The 13,396-nt window shown below is 40.6% G+C and overlaps 1 protein-coding gene across 1 annotated transcript in view; it reads left to right on the top strand.

The window, feature by feature from the left end:
- LOC150085794 (protein Skeletor, isoforms B/C-like) overlaps window positions 1-13,396 on the top strand; it is a 715,869-nt gene that overhangs the window by 48,077 nt on the left and 654,396 nt on the right. The window contains exon 3 of the mRNA XM_090374255.1: window positions 4,171-4,243. Within this exon, the coding sequence (XP_090230381.1) occupies window positions 4,171-4,243 (73 nt within the window). The remainder of the gene's footprint in view (window positions 1-4,170; window positions 4,244-13,396) is intronic.

Below are 13,396 nucleotides of genomic sequence, written 5' to 3'. Positions count from 1 at the left end.
CTGTCATTAACAACCCTGCCAACCTTTGTGTCATCTGCAAACTTCGACATTAAGCCTGATATACCTTCATCAATATCATTGATAAATACACAAAACAACAGTGGACCCAACACCGAACCCTGTGGGACTCCACTAATAACATTAGTCCACGAAGAGCAGCACCCATTGATTACCACCCTCTGTCTTCTCCCACTTAACCATCCTTTTATCCATTGTAGCAACTTACCCTTAATACCATTCTGCTCCAATTTGTACAGTAGTCTTCCATGCGCAACAGTGTCAAAAGCTTTCCTGAAATCCAAGTATATGATATCAAAATTATTTTTTGCATCCAGTTCCTTTGTGACCACATCATAATAACCAATCAAATTTGTCAGACAAGACTTTCCCTTAACAAACCCATGCTGTGTTTGAGTTATCGCTGCAGTCTTGTCTAGATGATCCTGCAATGCATCTTTAACCAGCGACTCCATTATTTTACCCGGAACAGAAGTTAAACTTACTGGTCTGTAATTACTCGTGTCACCCTTCGATCCACCTTTGTGAATTGGGGACACATTTGCACATCTCCAGTCCGTGGGAACCTCCCCTGAGTCCAAGGATGCTCTCATAATTATGGCTAAGGGTTTGCTTAGTTGCTTTGCCGCCTCCTTTAAAATAACTGGATAGATCCCATCCACCCCAGGTGCCTTTCTTATGTTTAACTTCAACAATTTCTCCTCCACTTTGCTCTCAGTTATTACAAAATCATTAAGCACACTGCTACAATTTGATAACCTTCTTCCATTTTCAAATTGTAATAATTCCTCACGTGTGAATGTAGATGCAAAATACTCATTCAGTTTGTTTGCTATCTGAGCAGGATCATCAACAGTCGAACCATCGATGTCAAGTGGTCCAATCATATTCATCCCCTTCCTTTTAGAGTTTATATAAGTAAAGAAATCCTTGCTGTTTTTCTTAGCATCTTTTGCCAAAGATTTCTCGTAATCTGCCTTTGCCTGCCGAACCTCCTTTGTGACCTGATTACAGACTAGCTTTATCTGCTACAGGCTTCTGCGTCGCCTGATAATTTATATGCATCCCATGCATTTTTCTTCTCTGTCACGAGTCTCATTAGTTCATTTGATAACCATTTAGGCCTAAACCTTGAACGATATTTCTTAATCGGTATATAAAGTCTAGTAGCTTCCACGATTAATTCTTTGAATGCTTCCCACTTAGAATTTACTGTTTGTAACATCGTCAGTTGATCCCACTGTACAGAATTTAAAAACTGTCTGAGACCACTGTACTCCCCTTTACGGAAGCAAAAACCCTTTCCTTTACCCCTGACGGTAGTTACCTCTTTGAGTAAATCCCACTTCAGCACACTGTGATCACTGCCACCTAGTGGTTCCTTTATCTGCAAATTCTTAATACACGAATGATCACTGCTGATAACCAGATCAAGAGTGTTACTTTCTCTGGTTGCCTCTCGAACATGCTGCTGCAGAAAACAATCATCCAATAACTCCACAAAAGTCTGACTAGTGTGTGAGTGCCCAACCCACAAGTTCCAGTCAATATCTGGGAAGTTAAAATCCCCCATTATAAGACATTCTGATTTACTGGCCCACTCTATTTCTCTGTACAATTGTTCATTGTACTCATTCAAGTCATTAGGCCTATAACACACTCCTACTCTTATTTTTCCTTTCACAGTGCTTATCTCACACCAAACTGACTCAACAGAGCACTGTTCATCTATATTAACTGGGTGCACTTCCTTTGATTTTATGTTTTTCTTAATTAACAGCATAACACCCCCTCCCTTTCTGTCCTGTCTATCCTTTCTGTACACATTGTACTCCCCAAATTCCAGTTCTGCATTCCTTATATCTTTGTGACACCACGTCTCTGCTATCCCAACAATATCCGCCTTTGATGTCTTGACCAACACTTCAAATTCATCAAATTTATTTACTATACTTCTAGCATTGGTATACATGCAAGCATACATGCTCCTATGCCTATTCCCTGTTACCCTAACACATCCCATATACCCAACTATTCCATGATGACTGCCATCCGTCCCTGAAACCCCCAACACCCCTCGCTCCAGGTCGCTTCTTATTCTAATAGAAGTTGTGCAAGAATCACCTTCACCTCTGCCTGCGGTTACTGTTAAACTATTAGTCTTTGTATCCCCCCAAACTAGCAGTTTTCCGACCCACCTAACACTGCCTCGATAGCATCAGCAAATATTCTTGCACCCTTTCTATTTAAGTGTATCCCATCCCTGTAGAAGCAATCTCTCCTGTTAACAAGTACAGTCCAGGCTGAAAAAAATTCTACCCCTTGAGCCTTGCACAATCTTTCCAGGGCCGAATTGATCGACAAGGCTCTCATCATGTACTCCCTCCTATCGTGTCTGGGCAGAATTGCAGACACTTTCAAATTCAACCCTATTTCACGGCTTTTTTTCAACAGTGACCTGTACTTGTTGAGTAATTCCGCCGGTCTCCTACTCTTAATATCATTAGTACCAACGTGTACAACTATATCACCTTTTGTGCCCTTGAAAGATGATATCCGCTCTACAACGTCATCAACCTTTGCTCCTGGCAGACATACCCTGGTCCTGTTCCACCTATCCTTTTTACAAAATATATTCCTCGTCTCCCTGACAATAGAGTCACCAACAATAACTAGTTCCTTTGGGACCAGCGCATTCTGCTTTGGAGATTGCCGCCGTGTTGCCCGATGCCCAGGAGTGAGCTCTGGCGTTGAGGTGGGCAGCTGAGAGCCTGATGGGCCCCTCAATTTAGATCTTTTGAGGGCATCCACCCTGTCCTTCAAACTCTCATATAAGCCCATAACAACGCTGAGTTGTCGCCTGATTTCCTTACACTCCTTACATCGCGCACACACAAAGACATCCCCCATGGCAATATCATGTTCCGTTCCAGAGAGTTCGGCAAACATTTCACAAGTTGCACATTTTTTTAGGCTGTGATGCGTTGGAGAATTGCCCCCCTCAGTTCTCCCCCGATTCACAGCACTCCTGCCACTTTGTGCCCGTTGCTTTGCTGCTCTAGTCTGGGGCATGGTAGTTTAAATTAATAAAATCAATAAATTAAATATCAATAGTATTTGAATAGAAACTATTAAATAGAAACAGTGAAGCGTATTACTATATAATTATGCGTTAGAGCTACCTAGCTACCTCAATTAAAAAATTTGAATTCCCTACCACTATATCCAAAAACAATGGCTACAAAAATGGAACGAAATAACGGTTTTACCTATCGTAAGTAAAATCCACAAAAACTCTTTATCTAAATTAAAAATAAAAAATAACCAGCGTAACTATAACTATATGACTACGTATTAAGTACAATATAAAATAACAATCATGTAAATAAAAGGCAAACACTTATCGTTTTTGCGGAGCCTGTAACTGTCAGCTGTAACTTTTAAAGAGATTCAGCCCGGCGGACCACTTGTCTGCTATTTTTAGCTTCCTAAAATCAGTAAACCTTTTTTCTTGCATTTAAAACATCTATTTGAAATGCAAGTAACAGTAAACAATAACAATAAACAAGTAACAATAACAATACCTTGTTATTGTTACTTGTTTATTGATATTTGTCTTTTATATTTTGACTTAGTGACCTGATTCTTTAGGACCACTGGAAATTTACGTTTTTTATGATCAGGTTTTGGATCATCTTAGGCTTAGTTGCTAATGCGCCAATAAAACCCAACCAACCTTTCTAGAGCCATTATTTCTAGGTAAGGGTACGAAATTTTTGATATCCCCTCATATATTGCTTTGTTCAATTTTTCTTTCAAAAGAATCAAGTAATGTTAACACAACCTCTTCCTTAGGTTTGATTTGATTATGGATGCCTGAAGTAATAACAACACAAGACAGTTTTAATAAATTTAATTAAATCAATTAATTGATTTCATATTGAAAAATTGTGGTTAATGTCAAAAACTCCATTCCTGATTGTTACTTTTCAAATGATAAATGATTTATTTTCGTAGAAGAAAAATTCAAAGATGATTTTCTGAATAGACATGTATGCAAGAAGAGGTTTGGCAATATGCATTAGATTATTCCATTTATTGAAATTGTAGTTGTGTTGTATTGTATTGTAAATGTATTGTGTTCTTTTTCAGATACCTTTTTCTGGGCAGGATCAACTGTTAGACCAAGCAACATAGGCTTTATCGTTCCTGATGAAGAAGGAAAGTAAGATAAATTACTTGGAACATATATTATTTCTTTGAAACTTTTAAAAGTAGGGTGGAGAACAATGTAGAGTTGTATAGGAAAAGTCATAATATATTTGTTAGTTGCTTATGGCTTAGCATTAGTTGAGGCATACGATGCAACAAGGCAAGCTTATATAGGCCCCAAGTGCCAAGCGATAGCTCCCAAAAGATCTTTCTAGTGTGTTTATCTTCCCTTTTACTGGGGTGGTTACTAGTGCTTTCATAAACCCTCCCGCTCGACGTGGGCACCTGTACGTGGTGAGGGCCCCTCCCAGTGATGCTGCTGGACTTCCAGACTAGCATCACTGGGATCTAATGCCCATACCATGGTTTCAGGGTTACATCTTTTGGAATCCGGCGTGTGCAGCCATGTGCCGCGACCCGTGGATTTCGGAAAGGGGGATCCTGGTGGTTGAGGGGCCCAGCCTTAATACACCACTTTGGCCCTTGCTTCAACAAGACGGGTGGTCCCGGACCGGCCCGACTGGGATCAATTGGCGGGCGGTTCTTACTGCTGTGGTCAACTGCGTTCCAATAAGCCTCCCTCCCTTTGGTCCTGGGACGGGATCAAGGCTTATTGGAAATGTGGGTATGGTGCCTCTAAGCTAACTTGGCGTTCCATTCGTGTACGCAGTACCTGCTAGTTCACGAGTGGGCATCCCCTCTTAGGGCTCCGTAGCGGGTGAGGTACTTAGGACATCTGAAATGTTTATCTTACTCCTATGAGTAATTTAAATTCTTCTTCTTCTGGGGCCCCTACCTAATCGAGACGATGACAAAGAAAACACCTCTGCAAAAAGAGCCAGGACTGAGGATACACCACCACCATCAGTGACACCGCTTTTCCTCATTCTCCATTCCATCGGAGAGTAGTCAATTGGAAAGATGTTACCCTTCTTTATCCAGAAAGGATTAGAAGGGTTGGCAGGTTCACCAAAATCTCTTAAACGACTGCGTTCTGGCAACCTTTTGGTTGAAGCTTCCAGCACAAAACAAGCTGAAAAATTCTTCTGGGGCCCCAACAAGGCCCCTACCTAATCGAGACGATGACAAAGAAAACACCTCTGCAAAAAGAGCCAGGACTGAGGATACACGACCACCATCAGTGACACTGCTTTTCCTGGCCCCGGGTGCCAAGCGTTATAGTGATCAAGCAAATTTCAGAGTGATTCATAGAGCGTTTACTCAGAGCCAAAGTTCTTATTTAGTTCAAAAAAGTTTTTTACATTCGCTTTAATTAATAACTTAGTCTTACAAATTGTAAGCAAGTTTTAAGAAAGGAAATCCACCTTTCTTTTTTCTCTTTAAACTAACGTACTAACCCTTATACCGCTTGGTCACTCTAGCGGCTCTGCTCCTGCCTCCCTGTGGCGGGGCCGGTAACCTGGGAGAAGAAATCCACTCTCCCAGGGCTGAAAGGAGCAAAGATGGAAAACAGTTCATTTCCACCTTTAGAGCCATTGAGCTCAAGACTAGCAAATAAAAATGACAATGAAAATGACTATTCTCAACCAAAGAGGTTGAAAACAACACCTAAAGAGGAGATACCAGCCTTCCTCATCTTGCACTCTCTATCAGAGCAGCCTCTGAGCAAATTATCACCTTTTCTAGTGCAGAAATGCATTGAGTCTGCTGCTGGTTCACCTAACTCAGTAAGGCGACTTCAATCAGGTGATCTTCTAATAGAAACAACTCAACCTCAACATTCTGTAAAGCTATTAAAGCTCACAACTTTTGGAGGACACCAAATTAAAGTTACTCCCCATGCCACCTTAAACTCTTCAAAGGGAGTAATAACAGAATGGGACTTATTACTTGTACCAGAGGAGGAAATTGTCCATGAATTACACGACCAAAAAGTCATCCAAGCAAGGAGAATCCTGACCCGAAAAGACGGTACACTTGTTCCAACAAGAAGCATAATTCTTACCTTTAGCACTCCTAACTTACCAACATCTGTGAAAGCAGGCTACCTGCATTGCCGTGTCCGACCATACATTCCGAATCCCATCAGGTGCTACAAATGCCAAAAATATGGACACTCCCAGACTGCATGTCGAGGTGAGGCAATATGTCCCAACTGCGGGTCAAAAGACCATAACCAATCTGATTGTGCCACTACCACTCCGCATTGCCCAAATTGTAAGGGTAACCACCCAGCTTTCTCAAAAACATGTGAATTATGGAAGCAAGGAAAAAAAATTCAAAAATATAAAGTAGAGAACAAAGTGACATACTCAGAGGCAAGAAGACAGATAATCAAAACAGAGACAAAGCAAACATATGCCACAGCAGCTCAATCTTCACAGTCTGTAGGGATCCAAACTGAAGTATCGATTCCTCCAAATATATCAATTGCGAACTGGGCACGTTCGTTGCTTTCTATTTCAAAACAGTGTCCTACACAAAAAACAAGTGAACAGTCCAATAATACCCCAATTACCATACCAACGGAGGCCTCCTCAACAACAAAACCAAAAGTAATAGAAACCAAGAAACCGCAAACATCCACCACCGGAATGGACATTGACGAACATCACGATTCAGAAGATACAATTTTAGAATTACATGCAAGTGATGAGATGGATGTGACCCGACCCGTCTTTCCTAGGAAAGACAAAGCAAAAATTGATCGATACAAGCAAGCTGCAACTAAAAAACAGTCAGAGTCGAAAACAACACAAAAAACCACGTAATGGAAAAAATCCTTCATTGGAATTGCAGAGGATTTCGGAATGCAAAAGATGATTTGCAGGATATAATTGATCGGTATGAACCAGCTGGCATAGCCTTACAGGAAACTCTTCTAAATTCACGTGTGTCCTTCCGTCAAAAATTATACCATCTTTAGACAAGATAGGAGCATTGACACGCCAGCTCATGAAGGGATGGCTATCATGGTCAGAAATAACATTCCATCCAAGCATGTTTCCCTTCAGACTCCTTTTGAAGTAGTGGCAGTGTGCATTGAAATTGGTATCACCATTACAATAGCCTCTATATATCTCCCTCCTAATTTTGCTTTCTCCTCAGATGATTTAGAAAAGTTAGTAGATCAGCTGCCATCTCCTTTCTGCTTACTGGGTGACTTTAATGCTCATCATCCTCTATGGGGATCGCCAAAAATTGAAAAAAGGGGTAAAATAATAGAATTGCTGCTTGATACTCATAACCTTACTCTGTTAAACACTGGTGAACCCACCTATGTCCATTTTACTACAGAATCCATGACTGCAATAGACCTTTCAATCTGCTCTCCCCCCATTTATGCCAATATGGGGTGGTCAGTTCTTGATAACCTGCTAAACAGTGATCACTTACCGATTATCTGCAATATTCAAACACAAGTAAACTTGTCTCCATTGCAGCGATCCACGCGGAAATTCTATAGGGCAAACTGGCATACATTTTGCTCCCTAATCCAGTTTGATGATGAGATAGTCCAGTCTCAGCCCATAGTTAGTGTCAACGATCATATAACGAATCAAATATTACAAGCTGCAAATTCTGCAATACCAAAATCTTTACCTGGGAAACGCAGACAGAGTCATTACTGGTGGAATCAGGAATGCACACTTGCTAAACAGACAAAAAATCGAGCTTGGAATCTGTTTAGAAAATTTCCTACAACTGCTAATTTTATTAACTTTAAAAGACTCAAGGCCAATTTCTGCCAAACAAGAAGAAAAGCAAAGAAAGATGCCTGGATAGGTTTTGCTTCCACCATAAACAAGGATACAGACAGCAGACTCATCTGGAAGAAAATTCAAGCACTTAACGGTAAATTTGTGCAGTCTCCAGCCTCAATCCTGAACTGGACAGGGCAAGAATTGTCTGATCCAAAAGAAATAGCAAACGCATTAGCTGAGTCTTTCGCCAGTATATCAGCAGTGTCCACATACAGCCAAACCTTCCAAAAAATTAAGCCATCTGCAGAACAACATAAAATAAATTTTTATACTAAGGCATCTCAACCGTACAATCAGCCATTCATGTTAAAGGAACTTTTTGAGTCTCTAAACAAAACATCAAGTACTGTGGCCCGGATGGAGTATGCTATATAATGTTAAAAAAGTTAAATAATAAAGCAATAAGTTCCCTATTGAGATTCTACAATCGAATATATTTAGAAAATACTTATCCGCACTCATGGAGTCACTCAATTGTACTAGCCTTTCCGAAGCAAGGTAAGGATCATACCATACCGAATAATTACAGGCCGATATCGCTGACTAGCTGTTTAGGCAAAGTCTTAGAAAAAATGGTGCACAGGCGGTTAACGTGGCTTCTGGAAACAAACAATCTGCTAAACCGAAATCAGTATGGTTTTCGGAAAAACCACTCAACCTTAGATGTGATGATTAAAGCAGAAACAAATATCCGCCATGCTTTCATCAGGAGACAACATCTGGTTATGGTCAATCTTGATATTGAGAAAGCGTTTGATACCACTTGGCGATATGGTGTCCTTCAGGATCTTCGTTCCTTTGGTCTGAGGGGGCAGTTACCCCAATTTATACAAAATTTCCTATACTACAGAACTTTTCAGGTCAGATAGAGGAACGCTATATCTAAATCATTTGAACAAGAGGAGGGTGTACCGCAGGGTTCCATCCTGAGTGCAACACTATTCACAATAAGAATTACAAATATAACACAAGACATACCAAAAACAGTTGAATCATACATGTTTGCCAATGACCTGATTATCTCTTGTCAGTCACAAACCATGATTTCCATTGAAAGGCAACTTCAAATGTCCATAGCCAGAATAGAATTGTGGGCGCAACGGAATGGCTATTCATTAGCAGAAAATAAATCGACAGCAATTCATTTCTGTAAAATACGAAAACTACATCCAGATCCTGAAATATATTTAAAGAACAATCGGCCCCGGGTGCCAAGCGTATTTCGAGGCCAAGCGATATTTTTGCGATATATAGAGAGCTCTTGTAAAGTGATTGAAGTTATTTCCTTTTAAGTTCCTACATTTCTATCAACAGCTTTTCTTTAAAACTAGTTCTATACTTGAAAACCACTAGTTAGAACACAGAAAGGAAACACACCTTTCTTTTTCCTATATTTCTTATTCTATTAATCAATTAACACTTCAACCGCTTGGCCTCCGAGCGGCACTGCTCCTGCCTCCCCGTGGCGGGGCTGGAAATCTGGGGGAAAAGTTTTCCCCCAGGGCTAAAAGGAGCAACGATGGATAAAAGTGACTATCCACCTCTAGAGCCTTCAAACTCAAGGATAGATAAACCAAACGATGAAGACCTGAATCAACCAAAAAGGCTCCGAAGGGAAGTGCAGTGCAATGAAATGCCAAACTTTCTGGTCATACACACTCTCTCTCCAACCAACCAGTCAGAAAATTATCACCATTCGTCATCCAAAGATTTCTGGAATCGATTGCTGGAACACCAAAAATGGTTAAACGACTGCAATCCGGAGACCTATTAATTGAAACAGCCAACTCCAAACATTCCGAGTGGCTGCTCAAAACAACGACATTCGGTGGCCTGCCAGTAACTATTACTCCACACAACACCTTAAATTCCTCAAAAGGCGTTATAACCGAATGGGACCTACTTACAATATCAGAAGAGGAATTAGTTCAAGAACTGAGTAATCAAAAAGTAACCAACGCCAAACGCATAATGACTAAAAAAGATGGAAATCTCGTCCCAACTAGGTCAATCATTTTAACCTTCAGTACCCCAGATTTGCCATCCTCAGTAAAAGCTGGCTATTTAAACTGCCGAATTCGGGCTTATATTCCTAATCCCATTCGTTGTTTTAAATGCCAAAAATATGGACATTCCCAACAAGCATGCAGAGGAGAAGCTATTTGTCCTATTTGTGGTTCCAAGGAACATACACAAGCAGACTGTTCAGCCTCAAGTCCCATTTGCCCCAACTGCAAAGAAAGTCACCCAGCATTTTCAAAATCCTGTGAAATGTGGAAAACAGGGAAGAAAATTCAAAAATATAAAATTGAACACAAAGTCACATACCCTGAGGCACGCAGACAGGTTATGTTGACCATGCCCAGTCGTTCATATGCATCTCACACTCGAAGCTTTATTACAACAGCAGGACAAACAGATGTATCAATACCCCCCAGCACATCTATGGCTAATTGGGTTAAAAATACATTATCTAATTCAGGAAAAGACACACATCAAACTAAAACCAGTGAGTCGACCAACACTCCAATCAGCATCCCAACTGATACTCGGACAGCCTCGCATGATAAAGAAAAATTAAAAACTACCAAAGACAACAAGAAACCTGAATCATCCGCCAATAGTATGGAAGTAGATGTACACTCAGATCTTGAAGAACCCATACTAGAACTTCATGCAAATGACACTATGGATACTGGGCGCCCCAGCTTTCCAAAAAAAGACCGGAAAAAGTGCTCAAACAAAAAACAGTCTGATGAATCATCCTCAACTAAACCTAAATGAACCAGAGTATCTTACAATGGAATTGCAGAGGTTTTCGTTGCAACACTGACGATATTAAATACCTAATTAACCGATATTCTCCAGTTGCTTTCTCTCTACAGGAAACTTACCTGACCTCACAAATTTGTCCTTCGATAAAGAACTATTGCCTTTATCGAAGAGATCGAAATACCGCTAATGCTGCCCATGGTGGTGTAGCAATTCTAGTAAACTCGAAGATCCCAACTAGACATATCCCACTCCAAACTGAAATAGAAGCTGTTGCTGTTCGCATAACTCTCCATAGTGCAATAACACTTATCTCAATCTACCTACCACCAAACCGTACTTACTCTTTAAAAGATCTTGAAGACCTCTTTATACAGATACCTCCACCTCTCTGTATATTAGGGGACTTTAACGGGCACCACCCATTATGGGGCTCTCCCAAATTGGATAGACGTGGCCGACTAATTGAAAGCTTTTTAGAGGCACTAAATTTCAGTATACTCAATACTGGTGCACCGACACGTACAGCTCCCAGCAGGACACACTTCAGCAATAGATCTCTCAATTCGTTCACCAGTACTAGTCCCAACCATAGAGTGGTATGTAATAAATGATCCCATGGGCAGTGACCACTTCCCAATAGTATGCAACTTTCTGATAGCAAAGACTCCTTCAATTCAACCGTGCAGAAAGTGGAAATTTGTCCGAGCAGACTGGGCAAAATTTCAATCATCAATCGACCTTGATGAGAAAAAAATCCGCCTCGAACATATTGATGATGCCACAGAGTACATCACGTCGCATCTTCTAAATGTGGCTAAAAACACAATACCACTATCAAATCCCCCGGGCCGAAAGCATCATAATTACTGGTGGAATGACAAATGCACCACAGCAAAGAGAGCAAAAAATAAAGCCTGGAATTTGTTTCGGCAATGTCCGAGCACAGTAAATCTCATTAACTATAAGAAATTAAGGGCAAAAGCAAGCAAAGAAAGAACCTTGGACCCGTTTTGCCTCCAGTTTTCACAGAAATACTGATTCCAAAATAATATGGAAAAAAATTAGACAGCTGTCTGGTAAGTTTCCTACCATACCTTCTCCAATCCTCTCTTGGAATGGGAAAGATCTCTCTAATCCAGCAGATATAGCTAATGCTTTGGGAAATACTTTTGCCGAAATCTCAGCAGCAACAGCCTATCCTACCTCATTCCAAAGAATTAAAAACACTGAAGAAAAGCATGCTATTCATTTTCAAACTGCTCGTATTCTCCCATATAACAAACCTCTGCAATATTCTGAACTTTTACATGTCATTAAAACCGCCCGCAATGGTGCTGCCGGGCCAGATGGGATTTATTATGTCATGCTACAACATCTTGATGACAAAGCTTTGCGCTGCCTCCTGGTCTTTTACAATCGCATATTTTTAGAAAATGTTTTTCCAGCTTCTTGGCATCACTCTACAGTTTTGGCATTCCTGACACCTGGAAAAGATCCATCCAACCCGAATAGCTATAGACCCATATCTCTCTCAAGCTGCCTCAGCAAAATTCTTGAGAAAATTATCCACAGAAGACTCGTCTGGATCATAGAGTCGGAACAGCTAATGAGCCATAGTCAATATGGCTTTCGTCAAAACAGGTCATGCCTAGATCTTATGGTCAAGGCTGAATTTGCCATCCGTAATGCTTTTGTCAAACATGAACATCTAGTAATGGTTTCAATAGACATAGAGAAGGCTTTTGATACCACCTGGCGGTATGGTATACTTAGTGATCTTTACCTTCTCGGACTACGAGGCAACCTTCCTATATTTATTCAGAACTTCTTACATACTAGATCATTTCAAGTTCGATACCAACATGCCCTTTCCACAACTTTCATCCAGGAAGAAGGTGTTCCACAGGGATCAGTACTGAGTGCCACTCTTTTTGCTCTGAGAATAGATTCTATCACTAAGCAGCTTCCAAATACAGTTGAGACTTACCTTTATGCAGATGACCTTTCCATCTCCTGTCATTCTCAAAACATGAGGTCTATTGAAAGACAGCTTCAGATATCACTTAATAAAATTCAACAATGGGCGAGCCTGAACGGCTATCGGCTCTCGCAGCAGAAAACAGTTGCCATCCACTTCTGTAGACAACGCAAACTTCATCCAGATCCTGAACTTCAAATTTCTAACATATTTATCCCGGTTACCAGTAACATCAGATTTCTTGGATTAATCCTTGACAACAAGTTAAATTTCCTAGATCATATTAAAAATGTACGGACTTCATGTCTAAAAAAGTTAAACATACTCAGAGCTTTATCTGCCCAAACGTGGGGTGCAGATCGTACCTCGCTTCTTCGTTTATACAGGGCATTAATCAGATCCCGTCTCGATTATGGTGCTCCAATCTATGATTCTGCCAGAAAGAGTGTATTACGCTGGCTTGATCCAATTCAGCACAGTGCTTTGAGAATTGCAATTGGTGCATTCAGAACGTCGCCAGCACATAGTCTCTACATTGATGCTCACGAGCCCCCACTAACCTTACGCAGGAAAACACTGTTACTCAAATATGCTGTAAAGATACAAAGTTGTGCCTCTCATCCCGTTCAGTCATACCTTTTCAACCCACCGTTAGAAATCCTATACAGAAACAAACCTAGCATAGTAA

The sequence above is a fragment of the Mastigoproctus giganteus genome, chromosome 5 (genome assembly GCF_048544385.1).
Source record: "Mastigoproctus giganteus isolate SK-2022 chromosome 5, ASM4854438v1, whole genome shotgun sequence".
Classification (NCBI taxonomy): Eukaryota; Metazoa; Arthropoda; class Arachnida; order Uropygi; family Thelyphonidae; genus Mastigoproctus; species Mastigoproctus giganteus.
Note: the sequence above shows the minus strand (reverse complement) of the source record. Positions and strands in the feature narration are given on the sequence as shown.